This window comes from Fukomys damarensis, unplaced genomic scaffold, assembly GCF_012274545.1.
Source record: "Fukomys damarensis isolate Sample0158 unplaced genomic scaffold, DMR_v1.0_HiC HiC_scaffold_18, whole genome shotgun sequence".
Taxonomy (NCBI): Eukaryota; Metazoa; Chordata; class Mammalia; order Rodentia; family Bathyergidae; genus Fukomys; species Fukomys damarensis.
The window spans coordinates 42,613,311-42,640,026 of NW_022900930.1; the positions used below are offsets into that span (position 1 = coordinate 42,613,311).

General features: G+C 48.7%; 1 protein-coding gene across 3 annotated transcripts in view; it reads right to left on the reverse strand.

Moving 5' to 3' along the window:
• Positions 1–19,840: 19,840 nt before the first annotated feature.
• Positions 19,841–26,716, reverse strand: part of Gfra2 (GDNF family receptor alpha 2) — a 93,068-nt gene continuing 86,192 nt past the window's right edge. For 2 of the 3 annotated variants that reach the window (XM_010624558.2, XM_010624554.2), the window contains 2 exons: positions 25,075–25,128; positions 19,842–24,277 (listed from right to left, as the gene is read on the reverse strand). In XM_010624558.2, coding sequence (XP_010622860.1) covers positions 24,155–24,277; positions 25,075–25,128 — 177 coding nt within the window. In that variant the 3' untranslated portion in view covers positions 19,842–24,154. Of the gene's footprint in view, positions 24,278–25,074; positions 25,129–26,716 lie in introns of all 3 variants that reach the window. The other variant, XM_010624547.2, reaches the window with a different exon arrangement.

Sequence of the window (26,716 nt, forward strand, 5' to 3'; positions counted from 1 at the left end):
CCTGCCTTGCAAGTGCAAGTCCCTGAGTTTGATCCCCCGTACAAAAAAAAAAAAAAAATACATTGGCATTAGTCCCCCTCAAAATACTCTCCCTCACTTTGAACGAACTTGTCCCACTGTTCTTGCCACTTTCCGCAGCAGCTCTGGAAGTCCTCTTTCATGAGTGTCTTTAGTCCGGGTCCTGAACTGATTCAAAACGTTTACCTGCCATGGTCAGTTTTACTTTGGGGAAGAGCTGGAAGTCACATAGTACCAAATCTGGTGAATACGGTGGATAAGGACACAAGCATTATGTTTTCATTTGACAAAAATTGCTATAAATATTTTAAATCAGTTCAGGACAGGAAGACAGCCACAAAAAGATACTAACAAAAGGAGACATCCAGAACTGCACCCGAAAGAATGGTGGAATAAGTGTGTTCGAAGCAAGGAGTATTTTGAGGGGGATTCATGGCAGTGTGTCTTTTACTGTAATAATTTTTTTTAGTGTTATTTAAACATTCACTGTATTTCTTGTCACGTCTTGTATGTCCACGAGTATGAGGGGCAATCGTGGGGAATCAAAGAGTTCTTGCAAGTTTAGGAGACGGACATGAAGGGGGAATGGGGAGTAGGAGGCTTCCTAACACATCCTTGGATGCCCACAGAATGGTCCACTGTGAGCAGCAGTTCCTGGAAAACACTTCCACGTGTGCAGGCCCAACTGCTGTTGCCCAAAACCTTCCTAAGAGCTTGGATCTCTCTGGGAGCTCCCTTCCTGCTCCCCACCCAGAGTCCCAGAGCTCACACTGTAGAAGAAAGGGAAGGGAAGGAGAGCAGTAAATGACACGCGCACAGAGCCCTGCTGGGTTCCCAGGGTCCCTGAAGGGTCAAACAACCCAGCACATCAGCCCCTATCTCCCCATCTCTCCCTCTCCCAGCAGGCTTTGGCTCCAGGCTTTGGCTCAGGAACCTGGGAGCAGGCCAGGAGAGGGCGGGCAGCAGGAAACAGCCTGAACTCCTACAAATCTACAGAAGAGAATGGAAGGGAAATGTCTGTTTCCAGTAGGAATTGAAGGTCGGACGCATTGTTTGTTCTCCCTGGGTGCCGAGAGATCAAAGCCACAAAGAACAGCCAGGCAATGGCAGGAGGGAGGCCGGCCTCCCCTGCTCTGCATTCCCCAACCTTGTCTGGGGAGCTCCCAGTGTTGCCCAGCCACACATCTGTATTTGGCAATGCAAATTAAACTGTCTGGTACAGGAAAGGGGCTGGGAGACGCAGCCTTTCTGGGGGGCCTTGTCTTCACCCCTGAGGCTCGCTGGAGAGAGGTCTCAGAGCAGAGGAACCAGGCAAGAATGAGATCCAGCTGGAAGAGCCTTCAGAGATGGCCTAGACCAGCCTTCATCTTACTGGAGAGGAAACTGAGGCACGCAGAGAAGCAACTCCAGGGCTCATGGCTCCTTCTCCCCTACAAGATGCCAGAGGCAACAAGACCAGCAGGCAATGGGGAGTCAGGGGTGGGGTTCAGGCCCACCAGGGTGGTGGAATGGTGGGCAGACAGGGAGCTCCTCTAGCCAGCACTTTTCATCAGATACCTACCGCAGGCGAGGACTTGGCAAATCGGATCTGCCTCACTTTCCAGTTGTTTACAGTATATCTTAAATCCCAAGTTTTTCTGAGGCAGGCTTTCATTACTCCTTGGGGGATTCAGGGAGAAAAAACAAGGAAACAAATATTTTCCCCAATGCAAAAAAAAAATAAACAAAAATAATCAGAAAAAATCAAGGCAGAAGAGTGTCGGGGCAACAGCCAGGTTTCAGAGTACGCAAGGCCTGCAGCACACTCACCACCCCTTTGGCTGTGGTTCCTTGGGGAGTCTGGTTGGAAATCGCCTCGGTGAGGGCCCCTCCTGGGTCCTTCTGGCAGAACACTAGGCCTCCCAGCAATTTCAGGGGCCGACGCTCGGCTCCAGTCCCCCACAAACATCTTGCTAACTTCTAGGTGGCCTCTGAGACAGCCACAACACTGTTGCCCAAAGACTGGAACCAGCCTCATTTCCCCAGCCCCTGAAGCTCTCCTGTGTCATTATTTATGTCGCTCCCCACAGTGTCCCTAAGAAGAAAAGGGGCTGCGTGCCTAGAAGCAGGGTCAGCAAGGAAATGGCAGCCTGCCAACACACCCTGTGGAACGGGGAGGACAGCTTCAGAAAGGAGAATTGGCCTAGAGTTGGCCCCTGGGTAAATGGGCTGTCATGGAAAGCCCCTCCCACCTCCAAACAATGGCTTTCCCCTCATTTTCTCTTACACAGTGGGAGTGAGTCCTGGGAGAGGAGCACAACCACAGGGCCTTCCTCGGAGCCTCCTCCATCAGGCTGTCTTGAAGGAAGTTAAAAGGTAGGAGCAAGACCTCTGGGAAGATGCGGTCAAATGTCCATAGGCGTTTGAAAAGGTATGTTCAAGATCATCGTGTAATTCCATATTTTAAAACAGAAACAAAATTATACCTTGCAAATTGTAGAAATTAAATCAGACAAAGGCTGTTGGCATGCCAGAGACTGGCATCTCACGGCACCATGTTTGTCTGCGGGGTGGGAGATCAGCCACAGGGAAGTGTTGCACAGGGGAAGGAGTGGGACCTGGGCCTGGCACTTCAAGTTTGAGGACCTTGACACTGAGACTAGTTGACACTCTAACGAGCTCCTTGTGGCTTCAGGGACCTCAAAAAAGGAAGCTTCAGCAATCTCCATACCTCCCTGCTTCCCCAAAAAGCAGCTGCCCCCGGAGAAATGCTCATTCCTGGAACCCCCACAAATGAAGGCCTGGGATTCAGGATCAATTTTAACAGGTAACTCAAATGAGATCAGAATGAGATCAGAACATACAGACCTCTGGGAAAGTCGGCGAATACACCTGAATTCATCAAAATTCCCAACGCAACCAAAGGCACACCCATACCCCCATTCCTCATCTCATCCAAGGCCACCCTTCTGTGTCTTGTTTATCTTTCCAGTGCTCCTGACGAAAATGCAAGCACAAATGAACATATTTCTTATTTCTTCCTTTTCCAAGAAATAAGATGCTATTGATATATGCCTTTTTTCTTTCACTTAACAAAATATCCTGGAGATCTCTACATGCCTGTGTAAGGGAATTTTTCTCTTCCTTTATTACAATGTTGAGTTCTTCAATTTCTTCTCTGACTTTTCTTTCATGACATCTAGATTTCGAAGAATAGTTAGATAGGCTGCGCCATCTAAGGTCACTGCTGTTGTTTCCCCCACAGTGTCCCCAAGTGGATGTCCCAGAAAGCATTCATGTAGTCCTCTGTTGACAGACACTGGGTCGTTCCCAGCCCTCTACTATTATGAACAATGCCACAGGATGACTGTGCATGTATGGCTTGCACTTGTGCAGGCGTTTCTATAACAGAGATTCCCCAGCTGCAGGATCACGGGGTCAAAGAGCAGACACATTTATGATGTTAGTGGACACATCACATCCCTTCCATAGAGTCCTTCCATCTTACACTCTCCCAGAAATGGCAGGAACCGTGTGCTTCTTCACGATTTTGCCATTATTGTGTTATGTGAAATTTTTGGATTTCTGCTTAACTGGAAAGGTTAGAAATGGTTTTGATTTGATTTCAGTGTGGCTTTGATTGGCATGTCCCTACTATGAATGGGTTGCACATCTATTCACAGGGTAAAGGGCGATTTGCATTTCTTTTTTTGTGAATTCAGCGTTCATGTCCTATGCCCATTTTTCTACTGGGTTGTGGATCTTCTCAATTTCTAAGTCCCTTTTATATTAGAGGGACTACCCCTTTGTGATATGAATTGCTAATTCTCTTTCCTTGGTTTGTCACGTGCCTTTTTCTCTGCATGTGGTGTTTTGGACATGAAGAAATTCTCTTCCGTTTTTTATCCATCTTTCCTTTCTGGATTTTGAATCATAGTTAGAAGGCTGTCCCCATCTATGGTGACCCCTGTATTTCCCTGTAGTACTTTATGTCTTATGTCTTTTGGGATATTTTTGTTGTTGTTTGTGTGTTGCAGTATTGAAGATGGAACCCAGGGTCTTTGCACTGAGCTACATCCTCGGTCATTTTTTTTAAATTTTGAGACAGGGCCTAAGTTGCTAAGTTACCCCAACAGACTCAGCTTGATATTCTTCTGTCTCAGCCTACCGGAGGCTGAGATTACAGGCGTGCATGCCTGTGCCTAGCTCATGTCTGTTCTTAACTTTTAAATCTTTGCTCCATTTGGGGATCCTTCTCAATGTATTATATGAAGTATGAAGTCAAATTTATCTTTTTCCAGAAATGACTGGTCTATTGTCCTAATAATATTTATTAAAAATGTATGTTCGCTGCATTGCTTTGAGGCACCATCTGTATTATTTACTAATTTCTTACATATATTTTGGGCCTGTCTTGGTCCTGCTGTTCTTTCCCTTCTATCTATGCCACCTCTGCAATGCCTCAACAGTGACTACTAAGTGTCTTCAAATTATCTCCCCATATTGCTCTTTTCTCATTTAAGATATTTCTCTGATTCCTTCCTTATTTTTAATACAAACTTTAAAATATTTTATTTGCTTCCAGAGGGGAGAATGCTAAATATATTATTAGGACTGTGTTAAATGTATAAATTAACACTAGTGGCATTGGTCCTTTTATGTTCTTAAATCTTTCCAGCCAAGAACATGAGTAGTAGGATGTGGAAAGAAAATCAGTTCCAGCTGAGACCAAGGCAGGTTTGTGAGGGAGGAGCACAATAGCAAGTTTGGAATCTGAATTCACACATGACCCAGCCATCCTTGCTATAATAGTATCTGAGGCCAAAGTTCACCCTGGCTTTTCTCACTTTCCTCCTATGTGGGGGGATTTTACGAAGGGACATAGGGATACTGAAGAAGGGTAGCAGGATGAGTTAGACATGTGATCTAATTTTATCTGATTCTGAACATCCAATTCAGGGTTAGCACTATTCAGTGTCAAATAGGCAAAGGGAAGGGCAGGAGGGACAAGAGAAGAATAGAAGACAAGTTACAAATAAGTGTAACGGGCACTTCTTATGTGCTAAGACCAGGAGGGGGTTTGCAAGGAGCTATGGATTCTCAAGCACCCCAGCGTACACAACTGTGGTGGCTTGTGGTAGCTTAAGGCAGATCTTAATTATTTGGCTGCTATAATAAAGTATCTTAGGCTGAATAATTTATTAACAAGAGAAATGTACTGCTTATTATTCTGGAGGTTGGGAAATCTGCAATCAAGGTGCCTGCAAACAAGTGTGAGTATGTTCTCCATGCACGGTGGCTTCTGTGTGTCCTTACACGGCAAGAGAGATTTCTTCTCAAGCCTCTTTTGTAAGGGAAGTAATCCCACCCATAGGATGGGGCCCTCATGATGTAATCATCTCCCAAAGATCCTGCATCTTAATGCCATCACCTTGGGTGTTAGGTTTTTAACACAGGGATTTGGGGAGGGACACACATTCAGACCACAGCACGGTACGACACGGCATGATGTCAAAACGGGCATTAAATTTTAAAGATCAGAGGGAGAGAAACATTTGTGGATGGGAAGAAATGGACCCCGGGCAACACTGAAGCCGCTGAAATACATTTGCCCTTGCTACCCCCTCATTCCCAGGAGCCTTCCCCCACGTGTATCAGCATGCTGTTGGCTTCAGGGTCCATCATATTCCAGATGTACTAAAAACCCAGGGTGCCTGGAGGCAACATTTCACCTCCACGTGCATTTGCACACAGCACTCCTGCCAGATGCCCCTCCCCATACTGCCTGGCATCTGCTGCTCATCTTGGTACCCACCACTTCCACGAAGCCACCTAAGCCTTTCCATATACCAACAGTTACCGAAACTCAGCTACTGTGTTGGCCACTTTTATGTCTCAACCTGACTGGGCTATGTGGTGCCCAGACGTCTGGCTAAATGTTATTTCTGTGCTTACAGGAGAGCTTAGCATTTAAAGCAGAGACTGAGTAAAGAAGATCTCCCCCCACCCCTGGAAAGTAGGCACCATCCAATATACTGGGGATCTGGAAAGAATAAGGCAGCAGAGGAAGGCTGAATGCTGTCTTTCTGCTTGTCTGCTGGAGAGGGGACATCAGTCTTCTTCTACCCTTGGACTGAGACTTAGACCATCAGTGCCCCTGGGTCTCAGGCCTTGGACTTGGACTAGGCTTATATCACCACTCTCCTGGGTCTCCAGCTGGCAGATGCCAAATCGTGGGACTTCTCAGCCCCCATAATTGTGTGGGCTTATTCATTATACTGAATCTCATTTTACATGTATCCTGTTGGCTGCTTTTCTGGAGAACCTTAATGCACTATCTCCATGGAGCACCCCATTGCTATGAGCTGTGCACATCCCCTTACCCTACACGCACACTACCTGCAGCACAGAAGGTTCCCCAACCCTTTAAGCTCTGAGCTTCTCCAGAGACATTTGTACCCTTGTACTGAAACATGAAAAGATCCTATATATGCACTGGTAAAAAAGAACAAGTAATCAAATTGGTAAACATGAAGCCCTGGATCCAAACCCACCCCTCTACACCAGCACTGTCACTTTCACGATCAAGTGGCCTTGGACAGGGTTTTAAATATTTTACAGCCTCAGTTTCCATGCTTTTGTCATGGACAGAAAAATAACACATCCTCACAGGACTGTTAATTGGATTAAATAAGATAATGCATGATAAATACCGAGTATCTGCTGCCTAAAAAACACTCAATTAATAGTAGCTACTATTATTGCCACTAAAGAGATTTTAGTTAACAGAGTTTCCAGCTTACGCTTTACATTTCTCCAAAGGGTCCAAGACTGGGCTCGAGTGACAGGGGTACTTTCTATAAGGACTGCTCTTCCTAGCATACTATGTCCCTTTCCAATAAATCCTCTCTCCGGTGGTGGCCAGAGCCAGGTGACTCGGAGTTTCCTGTGTTGTCCGTACAAGGAACTGCCTGTGCAAACTGAGATTCCTGAGCACACGCATGGCCAGGGTCCTACAGTCTGAGTGAGCTCCCCAGCAGGGAGCCCTTGGCTCAGAGGCACCATCTCAGCACCGTGTACTTCCCAGAGCAGCCATCAGAAATGTTTGCTGAGCAGCCAACCCCAACTTCACAGAAGTCCCAGCAGAAAACCGCTGACAAAAGCCTGGTTACATAACTGGGGCAGCAAATAATTAGCACAAACACTCCCCCAGCAGAAGTGGGAGAAACGGCCCCGCAGGCCTGAGCTGTTCTCTTGCAGGAAACCACAGCAGAATTGTGTGCATTTGCCCAATTGCAGGAAAGGAGTTTGCTCCCTAGACCAGACTGCATTTCAAATCTTCAGCAAACAGCCTGCCAACTCACAGGAAAAGAACGGGTGCCACACTTGGGGGTCTTCCCAGAAAGGATACCAAGTTATTCCAGGCTCCCTGCGAAGGTGTTGGGAAAGGGACGATGTGCAAGGGGTTTCTGGGCAAGTCTCCCACACACTACAAGGGAAAGCCTAGGCTGTAGGCTCTACCTTGCAAGGGACTTTTGAGGGGCATTTTGTCTTGGGATTCCCAGTGTCAGCACATAATAGGCTCTGGATGAAAAGTTCTGAATAACTGGGTGTGATGGTGGCACACGCCTGTATTCCCAGCACTTGGGAGGCTGAGGCAAGAGGATTGCCCAAGTTCAAGGCCAGCCTGGGCTACATAGTGAGTTTCAGGCCAGCCTGAACTGCATACTGAAACTCTGCCTCAAAAAACCAAAAATTGAGGTTCTGAGTAAATAAATGTCGTGAGCCAAGTATCTGTGGCTCCTGGCCAGCAGAAATTTCCAGACAACAAAGCTGGGGAAGTCAGCTCTCAGGGTGGCAAGAGAATAGCAGGCAGATCACACACACTTTCCCACTGCCACTGTGTGCCCACCTGTCTCCTTCACTCAGAGCATCCCACAGGCCTCCTTTGTCATTCGACCCAGGGGCTGAGACTCAGTCTACCCAGGCAGAGAGCGATGCTGTCCTTGTAGCCCAGGGCGGACAGCCAGCTCTCAGCAGCATGGAGCAAGTTGCTGCCTAGATTATAAATTGTCCAGGGCTTGCTTCATAAAGAGTGGCTGCACAAATAGGCCATGCTTTAAAGGCCCTTGAACATGGGTTTGATTTTACATGGCTATTCACATTTGGAAAGTCCTAAATGCCATCTGTGTGTGTGTGTCCAGTGCCCACTCTGGGGTGAGAACAGGATTCGGCTTCAGAAGTGGCTTCAGAGCCTCTCCCCTCTGTGCACACAGCCTCCCCACTCTGCCATGTCTCTAATGCTGCTTTTGCAACACTGCCTGTTGAAGCCTTTGCCTTTGAACCCAGCCCCAGAGACAAATCAGAGCCTTCAACACTAGCCCGTCTCCCCCTGATGCCCTAGGCCACAGGCACCAAGGCCGAAGGTGGACTCCATAGAAAGGCAGGTGCTCTCAGTGTCCACGGCAGACTGGTTGGATTCCTGCCCTCTCCCTGAAACAAACTTCAGAGGTGGCGCCAATTGCTGCACACAATCCCTCGCAGCATTCTTGCCTGGCACGGGCGAGAGAGCACTGACCTGGGGCCCCAGCCTGCAGCTCCTCTCCCAGCTGCGCTGCTGACCAGCTGTGTGAGCTCTTTCAGGTCACTTAAACTCTCTGGCCCTCGAGCTTCTCACAGAGAATTCGCTGGAAACCCCGCCTGACCTGCTTCACATTGTCCCTGTGAGAATGAGTGAGACGGTGTCTGGGAAACAGCCCTTTGGAAGCACAGAACTCCGTACCTGAACGACGGAACTACAGGTGAGGCTGCAGCCGGCTCAGCCATGCTTGCGTTGTTGCTGCCTCCCTGAAGGTACCTGAAGCTCCTGCTCCTGCTCCTGCTGGGGTGGTGAATATCCTGGGCTGGGCTCTGTGTGCCCCCTGAACGTCTCTGCTGATGGCCAAGGCAACCACACAGAGGGAAGGCATTGCTGTCCCTATGAAACGGGGAGTCAGATCCCCACGGCCTCTCCCACGTTGTGGGCTGAGTCCATGAGTCAGACTGTGGGCAAGATTTTCTCTCTAGTGGTGGCCAGAAGCTTATCCTGGGATCTAGACACGGGTGTACCCAGTCCTGAGCCAGGTGGCCAAGGTGAGACAAGAAGAGCGCAAAGCAGCTGACCTTAGGGAGCTTACATTCTCGTAAAAAAGCCGGCACCCCTGAGGAACATCACACTACTGTTCCAGGGAGCAATACCTCATTTCCCCTTCTTGTGTGTGACCTTCTTGTGCTCTCGCGTGACCCTCCCGTGCTCTCGCGTGACCTTCCCGTGCTCTCGCGTGACCTCCTGCTGTGCGAGGGAGCTGTCATGATCTCCTTTCATAAGCAGAGAGCAAGGTGAAGGACTTGCCCAGATTCACAGCTGTTCGGAGCTAGAGCAGGACAGAGGCATGCTTCCTGTTTACTCCAGTCTACACTGAGCCCCAGGGCCTAGCTGATTGGGTTTGCAAAGAAAGTTTTATGGAAGAAATACGTAATTATTTACTTCTTCATTTACTGACCCCACCCCCCTGCAATTCCAAAATGCTTTATAGTTGTATTTATAATAAAAAGATAGGTACTCATTGTAAAAGCTCAGAACCCACAGACTAGTAAGGGAAGAATAAACAAAACATGACACCTGGCCTAAAGCACTCTGTTTATTTGTTCTTTTATTCGTCTCATGATTCAACCAGGGTTTCTTGAGTATATTGTCAGTTTCAGACTCCAAGTGTTCTGGGTATGCTGAGTGGAAGGACAGACACACTTCCTGGACTCAAGGAACGTGGGGTTGTGTGTGCATGTCCACATGTGTGTATATCTGTGCATGTGAACACTGAGCCAGGCAGCCTGATAGTTTCCCGTGGAGACCAGCACAGATCCTCTCCAAGCACCGAAATGGGCCCCCGTTCCCATACTTGGGGAACTTTTGGTTTCCTGGGAAGATGTGTAAAAAGAAAATTTGGACTGGAAAATCTGACTGAGCTTTCTGGTACCAAACACAAAGGGGAACTCTGATCTGTCCTACAGTGGTCTAACACCAAAGACGATATTTCCCCCATACTAAGGTCTGCCATGGTACATAACCATATTTAAGTGACATTGTCTGTGATGAACGGTGCCTTCCAGAATGGTCTCTGAGACAAAACAAACCTTCAAGAAGAGTCTGGGACCTACAGCAACCTCCAATAGAGCAAGAGTAGAAGCACCATTCATTTAGAGAAGGAATCAAATTAACACAGTCCCTTTGTCAGCTTTCCAGCTGTCCAAGTTGGCTCAGAAACTGAATGAGAAGAATGTAGGAGTGGGCAGTGAGGAGTAAACAAGGAAAAAGAAAATTGGAAGGAAACCTATTTGGTTAAGAGCCTACAGTTGGGTGTGATCAAAAATTACAGTGAATTAGATTCATTCATAGGTAAAAAGATACATATTGAGGATACACTCCTAAGTGAAATAAATAAGTCACACATGTGTAAATACTGAATCGTTTCTGTGGTGTGAAAAGCTGTAATAGTACATAAGATCCTAATGAGATAATGCACCATGTGAAATAGGAAGAAAAGGGCTAAAGATGTAGGGAAAGTGGGAAGGGTAGGGAAAGGTAATAAGGGAAAAGAAACAAATATGAGAAAATGAAAAAATGGAAATAAAGTGTTTGTAAATGGGGAGGAGAGAAAGGGATGAAGGGAGGGCAGGAACAAGGGGAAAAAAACGAGACCAAGACCTGTCATGTAAAGGTACAAGATCCCAATAATGAATGTAACTGTACTGTATACCTAAAATGTACTAATAAACTCAATTTTTTAAAAAAATTACAGTGAATGTTTACCCTCAAAACTTTTAGGTTATTACAGTGAAAGACACATTGCCATGAATCCCCTCAGAATACTACCCCTCATTTCAAACACACTCATTATCCTCGCCACTCTCTGAAGCGGTTCTGGAAGTCCTCTTTCATGAGTGTCCTTAGTTGTGCAGTTGTAGCTGCCTCCATGTCCTGAATTGATTCCAAATGTTTACCTTTTATGGTCATTTTTTACTTTGAGGAAGAATCAGTCGTATGGCATACGATCTGGAGAAAAAGGTGAACAAGGACACATGTTTATGAGACCACCTTTCCATTGCCAGGGCCTCGGCAGCTGCATTCACCATATTTTTTATTATATCTCATAAAGACATTCACAAAAGAGGACTTCTAGTGCTGCACCAGAAAGTGGCAAGAATGATAAGATCGGTGTGTTTCAAGCAACAGGGGGACATTTTGAGGATGGTTAATGTCAATGTGCTTTTTACTATAATAATTTTTTTTTATTTAAACAATCACCGTATATGTTGATTATACCTCGTATGTACCAGACCCTGCACTGGGCTGTTCATGCACATTAGCTCATTCATTGTCATGATGCCTCCAAGTTAATGTCAATCCACTCCGTTTAGGAATAACAAATTGAGGCTTAAAGCTAGAGCTAACTAAAAGACCTGAAGGTCGAGCTGGTCTGTCTTCATGAGTTGGCCACCAACAGCCCTTACCAACTTCAGGCATTTTAGGTTGTCTGCCCAATCACTTGGTCCAAACTACCTCTTTGACAGAAAAGGAAACTGAAGCAGTCAGAAGTGACCTAGTCCAGCGCAGAAACCATAACCTCGCTTTCCTGACCTCCTCCCTCATTCTTTGTCCCCCAGGGTCCAGTAGCAGAGGCCAACCATGCTGGAGGAGAAGCAGCTCCTGGGCCCTCCGTTAGTGGCCACTTCACACTAGAGGGGAGCTTGTCAGGCCCCAGACCTTTGCCTGTCCCTACCTCAGGACGTGATTACTTTAGTATGGCTCCTAGGGCCCCCAAAAGGTTCGAGCACATCCTGAACCCCATCTGAAGGCAGGTAGCATCCAAAATCCTATCCTATGTTTGTTCTTCTTTTGTTTTGTTTTGTTTTGTTTTTATTTGATACCTGGACTGAACTCAGGAACTTGCGCTTGCAAGGCAGGTGACAGCACCACTGAGCTAAATCCCTGGCCCTCCTATCCATGTTTTGTGGGCAACATCTTCCATGCACAGGAAGACAAGACCGAAGCAGCCAGGCCTTCTCCCAGTGCCTCTGTAGATGCTCCAATTCCCATCCACCTGCCCTTTGACTTTCTCAGTCCATGTGTGAGGAGTTATGGGCATTTTTAAAGGCCCCAGTGAGAGGCTTCAACAAAATTCTCCACTATCTGCAAATCATCAGAGACAGAATGCCGCCAGGGCCCACTGAGGGCGATGGCCCCAGGCCAGCAGGCTCTCCACTGGAACCTGACATAGGAAGGCAGGTAGGCAGCATGAGCAGCGGGGGCTCCCCCAGCCCTCTGCCAGGCCCAGTAGTGGCCCCATCAATTCCTCAGACCACAAGCAGCCAGGTCAACACAGGGCCAAACTCCATGGTGTGGTCATTTCTCAGCCCTCCTCCCTTTGATCTGTTAGTCAGCTTCCCCAAAAGGAATGCAAGGTTTGGTTCAGAAATTATAAAGAGGTAAACAATTCCACCCTCTGTGCATTGCCAACAAGAAACCACAGATATACATACAGTCTGTGCAGATATTATACACGCATCCTCTATCTCTGCCCCCTCACTGCAGAATGGGAGCATAGGACACAGAAAACACCTGGGCTCCCCTGGCCCCAGCTGAACTGCTAAGGCCCTGGAGGTGGCATCATTTGCAAGGCCTCTCAGCTGCTACTACCAAGGTGGGTCCACAGTGTCACAAGCGCACTGAACATTTTTATAAACACAAGTCTTAGTAGATTTAGAAAACAGATACAGAGTTTGCTGTTCCTGCTTCCTCCCTTCTTTGTCTTTAGAAATTCCCATCAGCCAACCTGTGCTTTCCCCTTGGCCTCTAACCCCTGACCCTTGGCCCAGGATGATGCCCCTACTCCATTATTTTAAGGTGGCTGCTCACCCAAGTAGGCTTTTTATGAAGATATTGTGTGTTCATTCGGCACATCAGAATCTTTCGATCTGATCGCCCTCCTGAGAGGGCGTCTATTTCCTTCCCATTTCAAGAGGCAGCTGTTGATCACTGCTATAATGGCCTGGTGATTTCTAACAAGCTTCTATCCCTGTGCTGATGGCCTGTCTCACTCACATACCTGAACAACCAGACTTGATGTTCCCCTTCTATTTTATCATTAGCTCCATTTTAGTAAATAAAACCCACCTGCTCCCCTGCTTGCCCTGTCTCCCAGGCTCCACTTAACCCTTCCCAACCTAGGCACGGTGCTGGGTAGATTTTCCCTGGCTACTTTCCCCATCCATTTGCCAAGACAACTGGCTGCAGTGCGAGGCAAGTGCACTGTCCAGTGCAAATTCAGAAGGAGGCTGGTGGACGTGGTATTTTGGAGCTGGGCATCTTTTTTTTTTTTTTTTTTTTTTTTTTTTTTTTTTTTTTTTTTTTTTTTTTTTTTTTTTTTTTTTTTTTTTTTTTTTTTTTAGTAGGAGGGTGAGGCTGGGTGAAGCAAGCAAAGCAGTTACACAAAAGGAAAGGTGGAGATGAACATGAGCTTCACAGTAAGGGGCCAGCTGCCTGCACAGGAACTAGGCTGAGCTGGCTTAAACAGACTGCAGCCAGCCAAGACTGTCCACACCCCGGGGTCTGGTCGCACAACCTCATTTGGATCCTACAGGTGTAAATTGAGGCACTCCACTGGCCAGACTAGAAGTTCCCCTTATTCTGTGCTAGGAAAATGAGTCACCCTCCCTGTGACCGCAGGGTATGCATGTAACTGCCCAAGAGAAGAAACCATTTCCAGGATCAGACTAGGAAACAAGAGTCCAGCGTTCTAATTCAGCCCGGCTGGAAGTGACGTGCCCTGGGGCCTGGAATGAGGAAAAGGCTGTGCTCTTGCTTCAACAGCAGGAAAGAGGCAGCTAAGGCCAGCACTCTCTGACTTCCATCTTTTTATGCTACTTCAGAGTCCTGCTGCTCCTCTCTCACTCCAGTTGCTCTCAGCAGTCTATCTAAACACTCCATGCCTACTTTTTCTCAGCACATCAACAAACAGGCACTGTTCTAGAGGCTAAGGATAGAGCTGGGAAGAAAAAAAAATGATGAGCCTCCTGCCTCTTCAAGTTTGCATTCTAGCGAGAGGGGGTAGATCCTAAACAAATACACACATGCACGATATGATCAAATATGTAGTGAATGTTTAAATTTTTAAATATGTTACATTTAAAGATATATTGCCATTAATCCCCCTCAGAACCCTCCGCCCACTGTGAACACACGATGTCATCACTCTTGACACTTCCTGATGCAGCTCTGAAGCCTTTTCCATGAGTGTCTTTAGGAAGTACCATCAAAAATATGGTGACTGTCACTGCCCAGAGCCATCTAACAGAAAGGCAGACTCACTGAAACAAAATCCGTGACCATGAAACTTGTAGCCCTTGCCCAAAGTCAAAAATGATCATGAAAGGTAAATGTTTAGAATCAGTTTAGGTCATTGAGGCAGCTATGATTGTACAACTGAAGACACCAAAGAGGACTTTCATAACTGCTTCAGAAAGTGGCAAAAATGGTAGGATAAATGTGTTTGAGGGAGTGTATTCTGAGGAGGATTAATGGCAATGTGTCTTTTACTGTAATTTTGAGTATTCACCGTGTGTGTGTGTGTGTGTGTGTGTGTGTGTGTGTATCACAAAGAAAAGCCATTTTCTGCTTGATGTGATGATGTTTTGGACAACAGCAGACTGCCTGCCTATACAACAAGAGAAATCCTGTGAGGCTTTAATGGAGGGGACAAAGTCCTGTCGCCTAGCAATGTCACAGCTTTCGTACCACCAGTCTGGAGACACACTGCTCTCCTGTAGTGGTAACTGATGAAAACAAAGATACTGCATGATCAGCCATATAAAAGTATAGCACACACAATGATGTAGAGAGCATAACCCTTGATATAAATCACTATGGTACTGGTTAATATATTTACTATACTTTCTGTCAGTATTTTAGGGTGTACTCCTTCTACCTGTAAACAAGTTCTGCAGTAGAGCTTGCTGTGCTGATAGCAACTGCATCATGCAGCTCATATTTACTGTGTTTCTTGAGGGCATCAGTTGAGTGAGCGACCCGGACCCTGTAGGTAGGGTAAGTGCTCTGCTATCCTCACACGATGGAATTCTCAGGACAGGTCCTTGTCATTAAACTGTGTGGGACTGGACACAAACATATTATCATACATGGTCTGGTGGAAAGCAGCAAGTATTTTGGAAAAGTGTTAGAACGGGAAGTCCCAGGACAGGAAGCAAGAAGGAAGCTCTGGACAGGAAAAGTCTTCAGTTTGCTGAATTGAAGGCAAAGAGGGAGGCAGCTGAGATGAGAACAGGCAGGCATGTGGCATAGCCGCTGCAAAGTCGTGAAGATGAGTGACAGCGAGGTGCAGAGAGACTAGCACGGAGGCCACCACGGCTGACGCAGAGTGAGCGGGGAGCGGGCAGCTGGAGAAGGGGTCAGAGAGGTCATCAGAGCCAGCTTACAGAGGGTCTTGCAGGCCACCAAAAGGGCTGGATCCACTTCAAAAAGATTATGCTTCATTTCTTTGTTTAAGCAAATTTTTGTAATTCAGCTGGTTTTATTCATTTATACAAGCCTCCCTTCAAACTCCCAATTAATTCAAGTGAGGAGAGTTTTGCCCCAGACTGATGGAGAGGTATGGAAAGTGCACAGTGAAATTTGAAGAGGCCAATTACTGGGAAAAACAGCGATCGTTGGGCGAACCTCGTGAGTGGCATGACTGCCCAATGCACCAGTGCATTCCCCATGGGTTTCTGTTCCCCAGTGCCTTCCCCATGGAGGAGAGAAGGTGGATTGAATTATGGGCAGAAGGTGAGAGGGGGTGTCGAGATGAAACTGGGGGACAGCTGGCTCAGGGACCAAGGCAGATGAACCCCCAGTTCTAACCCAAAGTAGAGACTTAGAAGAAAAGCCCTTCTTTTCCCAGGGCCTGCACAATGGCGGCAGTAGAAGGTGGAGGAAAGAAGTCAGCTAGACAGAGAAGGCTCTGGAAGAGAAAGGATGAAAGAGGAGACCCCAGGAAGAGAATGACTGGATTCTGAGTCTGTACCAAGCTGAATTCCTAAAAGCAACTAGGGGTGCTAAAGGGGGCTCTTGGGAAAGATGTCAGATTCCATTCTGAAATCACACGCACCCGAATCCACAGAGATGCCCAGAACCTGAGCTGGGCCGAGCCTTCCCCAGGAGGCTGGGACTGCTCAGAGTGGGGTCTGGTGCAAGGTACAGATTCAGTGAGGTGGGTCCTTCCCAGTCCTGCCAACCCATGTCCAAAGCCAGCAAAGCCAGCTCAGCTCTGACCTCCCATCTGCAGCAGGGCCCCCCACAAACCTTCTTCAAACTTCTTGGGGATACTTCTAGTTCTGCAAGGCTGCCAGAGACCGCACAGTGAGATGCAGGAAGGCAAGTTTGAGGGCCTGGAATGAAGGGTCATCACTGTCATGGATCACAATAGCCATGGACCATGTCTAATTGGCAATAAGGTCAAGTCTCCTCTGGGTGGAAGAGAAGGTTCGCTCAGCAGCACCCAGGCACTCAGGGAAGAAATGCCATAAATACACTTCCCAAAAGGAAGGTTTTAGGACAGGTCCTTCCTGTCACCGTGGCCTCACACTCAGCTAGCTTTCTAACAAAATAGGAATTAAGAGTAATTTTGGGTTGCTGGGACCCTAAAGAAAGCCTTTCATCTTCCATGGAAGACAAAAGTGAAGGGTGGACTGAGCCAATAGGTGTCATCCCATGAGGACTGGACTCTGGTTTTCAAAAGGACTCGAGTGAAAGCAGAAGCCTTTATCTTGAATTGCCAACCACCTATATGTTGGCCAGCAGGAAAGGAGAGGGGAGGGAGATAGGAAAAAGCAAGGAAGCATTATTCCTGGAAGCCTCTCCTCCAGCTGAGGAACTCTGACACCCGGAGTATGGGCCCCCACATGGTTGTACAAACTCCCACCTGTGGAGATGTTTAAGGGGAATTCGTCACTTTCTGTCTGGGTGGGCCTCGTGCAGGAGATTCCTCCATGATCTCTGGATGCTGGATGGTCTCCAGGTCAGGTGTGACTCAAATGTGCCCCAGGAAGGAAGCCAGGCTAGGGGCTGGGGGCCATTGTTCAACATAGTCCCAAGCCTGGCTTCTCCAGAAATGCCATTGCGAAGATGGAGTGGGACAGAGTGAGGAGTCCTCTGGTCAGCCCTACCCAGAGTGAGCGCCATACCAACCTTCCAGAGCCCTGCACAGACTTATGTGAAAAATGGAAGCAACAGGCAAGGTGACAATATTTGCTGAGAGAAGTACATTTTGTCTCCTTCCAAGTCATTTTGCATGGGGATGTTGAGCTCAGAATCCACCAGCAGCCGAGACCCCCCAGGATCCTACAGAAGGAGGATCCTGGAGAGTAGGCCCTCTGGCCTCTCACTTTGGGGACAAGGAAAAGTGGAATCCAAAAGGTGAAGTGGCCAGAGGACAGTTGTGTGGGTTTCTCAGGGTCCTGCTGGCAAATCCAGCCTTCCCTGTTCGCATGCCTCTGGTCCCCACCAGCCCCAGAGTGGCAGCTCTGCTTGTTCTGTACCACAGGACCCCACTCAAATTCAGAAGCCTCTGGGAAAATTAGGGAATGACGTCCAGCCCTCAGGGTCAAGGCCCAGATTGGTGTGCAGACAGTGAGCTTAGAGCACCTGGATTTCAGCCCCACGCTCACTGCTGGCCCCATGTCCCCCTGCAGAGCACACACAGTCCCCAAGCTCCAGAGGCCACTTGATTTTTGTCCTTGCACCCCTGGCCCCAATGTAGGACCCTTCCCTAAACTTTCTCTACCACCAGCTCGCCCATGAGCCCACATCCTTTCCTTCTCCTCCACCCCAAGGCTGACTTCAGCCCCACCGACCGTCAGTCACTCATTGCTGCATCATTCTGTGCCCAAACTGCCCGCAATTCACAGCGCAGACTCGGAAAGCATCTAGAGCGGGGACTGTGGGCCAAACTGGGTGTGGGCTTGTTTCTGTTTTATTGACAGCCAGGCCCAGTTTTTGATATATTTCCTGTGACAGATTTTTGAGCTGTAGTTGTAGTTGATAGTTACAACTGACGTGGCTAGGGCCACCTCACCCACTGTGTCTCCTGTCTGGCCCTTCATAGAGAAAGTTTTCTGGCTCCTCATCTAAAGCAGGCTCAGAAAGGCTCACTCTTAGCTAATGGCATTAGCAGATAGCAGAGCCAGGGTTTGAACCTGGGTCCCCTGCCTCTTTACTTGAGTCCTCCAGGAAAGAAAATGACTAAGACATGTCATCACACTCTCACCTGGTTCCCAGATGATTTCTATAAGAAGCAGCACATGGATGAGACAGCTCTGCCCAGAAAATATTAGGTGACTTTGGGAACCCAGGGCCTTCCCCACAGGGACCTCCTCAGAGTCACAGTAGCAAATCCTGCTCTGCTCTTGCTTGACCCAAGCAGGGACCACACACAAGTCTCCTTCCCATAGGCACTAACAACCCCCTCATCTCAACTCCAGGACAAATCGACACTTCCTGCTCACATTTTCAAGGTGGTAGTGTTGCTCCAGCCACAATACCCTCTGTCTTCATGGGTGGAGAGGGGGACAGCCAATCAAAGGGACTCGAGAGAATGACATTTAGATGCCCTGTAGCTCGGGCGCCTGAAGAGTCACACTCACTGGTCTGCCCCCAGAGATTCTAAAGCTTCTTAGGACACAGAAAGAAGAAACAGAGAGGCTCCAAGGCTGAACCCAAGAGAAAGACTGGCCAGTAAGGCACGTACTGAGGACTCATGGCAGCCTGGGGCAGTGGACCCACTGGGTGAGGGGGCACCTGGCTGAGAGCCCACTGTGTGCCAGGCACTGGCAAGATGCCCCATGTCATCACAACATGCTTGTGAGGCTGGAAGGAATCATTGTTTTACAGTTGAGAAAACCAAAGCTCAGATTTGAAATAATTTCCCAATTGGTCAGTAGCAGGCCTGGAATTTGAATCAAGTCCTCTTAATCCCTGAGTTTAGCCTCTCTCCTCTTAACCATGAGGCACGAACAATCAAAGATCAACAAGCAAAAGGATCCCCCTCCAAGAGGTTCCCAGCTGGTCCGGCTCTTCCTGGAGAGGCTATCTTCTAACGAAGCCATTACCAAACAAGGTTGTCATCAATTCTAGAAGAACTGAATAGCACTATCCTCCTCTGCCCTACCAGAAAGGCCTTGAGCTGGGGTCCATTTCATCAAGGAGCCCCTTCCTCTCTCTCCTTCCTTCCTCCAAGTCCACACCTTTGATTTCATGGAGTCTTTTATAAAACTCCCTCCCCATTACCTCGTAGGCTCCCAAAGGCACACCCAGCTCTGCATCTGTTGATGCTCTGCTACCTTTGACCCTACAAGTGCCAAGTGCAGAGGGTGCTGGAGGGGAAGAGAAGACACTGCCGTACACCCAGGTCGGCTGAAGCTGCCTGGGATAACACAGGCAAGGCACATGTAGAGTTCGGTTCTGGGTGCCAATGCACGCTAACCTCGAGCCAGGTGCCTGGGTTTGAGCTTTGCCGCTTCCCCTCCGCAGGAACGCCTCTGGGCTTTAGTCTGCTTGGCAGAATGGGAGTACTGCACCAACCCCTCTGGGTCCCAGTGGGAACTCAATGAATTAACATTTGCACAGTTTCAGAACAGTATCCGGCTTCTGATGAGGGCTATGCAAGTATGAGTTAAATCTCTAGATATGCAAATTTTCAGGCATCTACATTTGAATTTTTTATTTTCACTAGTGCTCTTAAAGTCCTTCCAGAATATTTGATCCCATTGTTCTCCCAGGGAAGATGCAGCACAAACCCCTGCTTTAAGCTGAAAGTGGGACACGGCAAATAAAGGTCTGGTGAGTCGACACCCCGCACCGGCTTGACTTTGTGCACACCGTCTTTGCAGGGATTTCGGAGCCTTTCCACGTATGCCATTTGTTTTCATGGAGAAAGCATTGGAGAAAGTAGTATGGCTGAGTTTTTAAAAACACACCTGGGATTTTAAATTCCAAGCAGTCACCCAGCAGACTGGGCGTGTCTCTGCTGTCCAGAGCATTGGTGGGGACACCGCAGGGGTAGGAAAACCAGGTGGACCGCTTTGTGTCTGCCTCAGAGTCAACCTCTGTCCATCTGTGTGTTTCTTCCTCTCTTCTAGAACCTGTTTAGCATTATGGACTTTAGAAGTCATCTAAAATGAAGAAGATTGAACAAGGTGACAAGATTTCCTATAAGCGACCAAAAGCCAGCCTTTCTACTCCTTAGACCCCAAAGAATGTCACCCACTCTGTTTATCAGTTTTTGTTTTGCTTTTCCTAAAAAAATTTTTCTTCTATTTTGAGGAGATAAATATCTATATCCATGGAGACACTCAGAAGTGTGGGCAATGTGTCCTGAGCATGTGCCCTTGTACTGACATGGAAGGGAGGACTAGTCCCCCCACCACTGGCATCCTGGTCATTTGGCAGGAGTAGTCTGATGTAAACTCACTGCGCAGACTAGAAAATGCTGGCAAAGGATTCTACCAGCCAGCAGGCAACACTGCAGCTTTGGGCTTCTGTGAGTAAAGGTGTCTGTGTCTTATACCCGTATTTGGCAGTCCATAGCTAGAAGCCGACAGGCCCAGCATTGAGCAGCCTGCAGCAGTGAGTATCCCAGCGAACCACTGAGCCATGATGGGAGGCTGCGAACAGCGAGGGGTGGCCATCCTGGCAGGCCTAGAACTGGCTGGCATCAGGAGGGTCTGCTGGGGACTACAGGGCTCACCATGGGCAGAACTTGTTTCCTGGTAAGGCCAGAAAGCACAGGATTGGACCCAGGGTCCTAGAAACTGATGTTGCCACCCATGTTACACAGGCAAGGCCCGAGCTACCAGGAACTCGGATGACACCTGTGACAGGTCTCAACACAACGCAGAGGCCTAGCTGTGAAGACAACCATTAGGTCTGCATAGAATGAGCATCCCTGCTCACTTGAATCCAGAACCCTGAGTTCCCTAGTGGATCTCCTTAGTCCCCACTGAAGGTCTCACCTTGAGCCCTCACCCTGGGCAGGTGGACCTCACTGCACTGTGAGGAAGGATGCAGAGGCCAGAGCCAGGTGGACAGAAGGTGTCTGGGTTCTTGGCTGAGCATAAATGCCCATGCTGGAAGCTTACCTACAAAAGTAGAAGCATTCCCACGGTTTCAGACCTGTCCAGGTCCTGGAACCAAGAGCAGAGGTGAGACAGTCTTGCGGACAGATGCCAGTGGCTAACTTTATATGCTCTGCCCACTCTGAGGTGAGCATACAGGGGCCTCCACTGCCTGGGACTGCATGTTTCCCAAAATAATGCCAGAATCTCTCTCTCTGATGGCCCCTGCCAATTGGCTCCTGATCCCTTTCCGGTTTACTCACCTTCGTCTATTCCCCCAACCCTAAAATCAACATTACTCTGCCCCACTCTTTACATATGTTGAAGGGAACACAGAAAAGGAATGGTCCCGACCAAAGGAACAAACACTTAACAGTAAAAATCTCAGCCATGTGCTACATGAATGGGGTAACATCTGAAGGCAGAGTAAAAGTGCCTTGCATCCATTCCGCCTCCATAGTGGCACCTTGACTTCCTTGTGAGATATTTTCTTCCCACCCCCATTATCCTGCCCAGGAGCTCCCTATTAGGAATACCAGTCACAACTTATCCTCCTCCTCACACCAAGGATGGACGGGGGAGGCACAAGGGCCACTCCAGCCAGCTGGTGGCCATTTGTCACGCAGGCAGCAGCATGTGGATGGTCAGGGGATCCTGCCTTGCAGACTGGGCATCTTCCAGTCCTAGCCAGCCCCCTGGTCCTCCTTCAGACGCTGTGAGTCACCTCCCCCGACAGCCTCACAGCGAATTACTGTCTGAGCCATTTGCAAGCAATATGGATTCCCGGGTGACATCAGATCACTTCTGTCCACTGGAAGGCCAGCAATGGCAGGAAAGAGAGCTGGCTGGCTCATTGTCCTACCTCAGGCAGAGGCCGGGCACAACACAGCGCAGTGTCCCTGCTGTGAACAGATGCTACTGACACATGTGCAGCCAGAAACTAGAGCCATCAGAGTGGACCCAGGATCTGGAGGCTGGAAAATGTCATCCTATCACTAGACAGTGACAGGACGGATCCCATGCAGCTCTGCCCTTCTCCCTCCTGCTGCTGCACACACTCATGTGCTCATGGACATTTGCACAGCTGATACCTGTGCACACATGCAGGCCCACGTGTGCACACTTTCTACCAGGGAGAAGCCCCTGGGAGCACCCAGATCCCTCCACAGAGAGAAGGAAGGGGTGGAAGGGAACCTGACCGCAAAACACTCAGTCACCTTCCTTTTCTGGTGGGACCCAAGAGGCCAGGTGCCTGTCCTCACACTCACATACCTCAAACAGACCAAGAGTCCCAGGAGGGACAACTCTGCACAGAACATAGGCAGGGCCACTCAGGCTGCCTGGAGACCAAATCATACTGCAATCGTTGTGACACCAGGCTGTCCCTTCCTGTCCACTCACTTCTCATTGCTCTTTTCCAGTCCAGAAACAACAGGCTCTGATACTGACGAGGAAGGGGAGGCAAGTGAGAACAGGCAAAGGGACCTCAAACTCACTACGGCTGAGACCTTCAGGCCTGCCGGGTGTAAAACCATGTCCACTGGGAGTTCCATCCATCCATTCTCGCTGGGACTTCACTGGGATGCTTGGATGAGGCACAGGTGTGCACACACACGCATACACACACATGCACGCGAACTTCCCCAGGCCCAGAGGGAACCCCAGGCAAGCCCCCAACAAGTGGCATTGGGCCCACTGGGCAGAAGGCACACGGCAGAGGCAGAAGGCAGCTTGCTTCCTAGTACGTTTATTGGAGCCTTGGTTAAGTGAATGCGGATCAGGACTCCTCAGCCACAGCCCCATCAGCCCAACTGGAGCGGGGCCCCAGGAGTCCATTTCCATTTTTTTTTTCCATTATAGACAACATTATTAAAAAAAATAAACTTTACAATAATACATTTTCGCTCATCTGTAGGGTATTATTTTGATAGTTTTGTTTCTTAGAAAAAGGAAAGAAAAGGGAGACCACAGGATATATGTATACGGGCGTGTATATACACCTATGTTGAGAAAGGAGCCTCATTATGTACAGACAGTTGACATGTGTCTCAGCAATGAGGAAAGAGAAAGTGGGAACGAGTAGAGGAAAGGAGAGCAGGCGCAAGCTCCGGAGACCAGATGGTGTTGTGCCACGGTCTCTTCTGCCTCCCTCTGTGGCCCCTCTCCCAAGGGGAGCCCCACCAAACGGACCCAAGGAAGCCAAGAAAGCCAGTAAAGCATCGTATCTCTCTGACTTCAAAATTCCTGCCATCAGGAGGATGTACCTTAGAGCTCATCTCCCAGGCCCTCCTGGAGCTGGCCCTAGAACCCCCTCCACACTACAGTCAAAGGGGCCCAGCACAGCCTGGGGGTTCCCATACCAGACACAGCCCCAGGAGGCCAAGCCATCTCCATCTTTGAAGGTAAGAGGAGGGGCCAACCAGGTCTAGCTGGACCCCATGGCCAGCCCTGCTTCTCCACTGAATGATGCCCACTTCGAGACCCTGGCAGGTCCCCAAAGTGGGCAGCTGGAGAGAGTAGCTGCAGTTGTCCTGTCCCCAGCCTGCATCAGGCACAGCACAGTCCCTTCCACAGCAGGGGTCTCGCCTTGGTCTCTCGCTTCAGAAGGGTCCAGAGATAAAAACACCGGAGACAGTAAAGGGCATTTCTACAGCCTGCGCCCTCCTCGGCACTGGGGGTCCCTTGCCAGGGGACCTCTGGGCTGGCTGTCAGGCTGCCCTCCTGCTTGTCTGTTTGGTTTAGAAAAACTTCTCCAGAGCAGAAACCTGGGAGGAGACAGGTTCAGAGACAAGGTAGGAAAAAAATTTTTTGCAAGGTAGGTGTGTGTGTGTGTGTGTGTGTGTGTGTGTGTGTGTGTGTGTGTGTGCAGTTGTGCGTGTGTGTCTGGGATCTTTCCATTTCTCAGGCGGGAGTTCTGTAGCTTGTAGAAATCTCACGATGCAGTCCCCAGCGCCTACAAGGCCAGTGTCAGCATCAGGAAGGGGAGCACGGTGAAGGCAGCCGTCGGTCGAGCTCTGCTGAGGCCTGAGTTAAGTTTGATCACCTTTTTGCTCCCTGGGATGATATTTGTCGTGAGCTGAGTCCACAGCAAAAGCAAAAACACAAAGAGAAAACGACAACACCACCACCAATGATGACAACAACAACAACAGAAAAAAACATCAGCAGGGCTGGAATCAGGAATAACCCCAGCTCTAGCCCCATGTCTCAGGCTATCCAGAGGACCCTTTCTGGCACTCAGAAGGTGGAGCTGGGTTTCCATGGGGTGAGGTGGGGCAGAAGCACAGGAATGGCTTGGCCCCTTCTGGGCTCTGAGCCGTGAGGTACAGGGAGTGGGCAGCACATCGAGACTAATGAGGGAGATGATTCAAAGACCCCCAAGAGAAGGTCAGGGACTCTAAGGACCTGCTTGTTGGAGGTACAGGAGAACAGGAGGCCATATTCTCCCTGTTCCTAATGTATAGGATGCCTCTTCCTCCAGAAGCCTAATTGAGCTTCTCTCCCGCCTGCGAAATTTTACCTGACCTCTTCTCACCCAAGTTACCATCTTAGATCTATAAGTCACACAGATGCCTAAGTGGGTGGGCTCCTTCAAAGGAAGGTAAATATCACTTTCCCAGCCCTCTAAAGAGTAAGGAAAGTATGGGAGGGCCTCCATTCAAAGCAGCCACTCCTTGGGGGAAGAAGCCATGGATTCTGGCTGCAGAATCTTGCTCTCCCCCACCCAGCAGAATGATGCCTACTCAGGTCCAGGTGGGACCAGGAGCTCAGCTATGCAATGGGATTCAGGGGTTTAAAGTGCAAGGCTCACCTAGGAAATAGCCTGCTGTGTACCAGTTTCCTACACCCACCGCTCATGCTACCCTTACTCACCTCTGTGAAGCACATGCTTAACTCTTTGGAGTTGTTGGCCTTTAGCCCCTGCTCCTGTGGGAGAGAAGGCGGGAGTGAGGCCAGGTCACCAGGCTTTTCTGGGCCAGGCCTTCCCAGTGACTCAATAAGGCCATGCCAGTCACTGTTTGAATTATGAAGACAAGGAACACAACAACACATGGGCTTGATCCTGCTCAGCACAGAAGGCTCTACTCCTTCTGTAATCTTCAGCAATTAGACTCTGGCTCTTCTCAGCTCCTGAAAACATAGTTCTCAACCTTGCTAACAGCATTTTGCAGTTATCAGCCACTTCCATATCTGACTACACACTCAGAGCTCCTCCAAGGCAGCGACCATGTTTCTTTTCCTTGCATGGAATAGTATTTAGCTTCTAAGAGAAACTCAATCGATGTTTTACTAGATGCATGCATGAATGAATACATGAAAGGATGCCACACATAAAAAATGGCATTTGGGTGCCAGCTCCTGTTATTTGCCTCCATTGCTAGAGAGCGTTACAGAAAAGGATCATGAGCCCTCATTTAGACTCAAGGGAGAGAGAGTTGTGATCGATTAGCAATGTCTGCACTGGTGCACATTAGGCGGATTATCGGGCATCTGTGCCAGGCCATTCCCACCCCAAACAGATGTGCAGCACCTGGGAAATCTGTAGAGAGATGAAGAATGGGGAAGGAAGGCTGCTGCAATGATGGTTCCAAAGTTCTCTGCCCTGGCGTAAATACATGGAGGCTGTGGGTGGAAAGCAGTCCTTTGTTAGCATCATCAAGATAAAGATCCATGGGAACCAGCTGCAGATATGGTGCTTCTCTATCCTGGCTTCAAATAGCTTAGTCCCCATGGTACTTGTGGGGAAGTTCTGGCCACCAAAAGCAAATGGGAAGCCCAAGAAATTGTGCCTAAATCATTGCTTTTGGCCAGACATATCAATAATGCTTGGGACATCATAGGCAACTGACCACCCAGGACATCTGGTCACCTAAACAAGGTCCCAGCTGTCACACAGAGACCCCGGCCAAGAGTACAGTCATTGCCAATGCTGGAGATAAGACTGTAGTGATGATTAGCACAGCAGAAACGGAACCAGATCTGCCCAGGAGGATCCTGATCAAGACTACAAACCCCATGTCTCCTGGTCCCAAGTTATAGCCCAGCCAACCCACCAACTGTGTCCATCTGCACAGTAACACACCCAGCCCAAGAACTGGACCCTGGGACCATAGTGCCACTCTAAGCAAAGGCATGAGAGGCCACTGAAGGGACTAGAACATGACCATCCCACCTGGGGGGCCGTTACCATCATCTCCCATCTGCCCCCCCCTGCCCCTTTGCCAGTCCTCACGCTGTCACATCAGTCCCCACTCGCGACATGCATCACCCAGTGCCTACTTATATCTGGCATCACTTCCTGGTGTGATTGATTTAATTGTGGCAGTGCTGTCCTGATCCTTGGAGATCTCTTGAGTCCCCATTCCCCATGGTGCTCCCTAAATGTGGAATCCAAATAGAATCACATAAGGAGCCTCCAGGAACCCCAAGAGCCTATCCCATTTCCACCAAAGCTGTTCTGTTTCTATTTGCTCCATTCAGTGGACTTAACAGATTTAAAAAAAAAAAAAAAAAA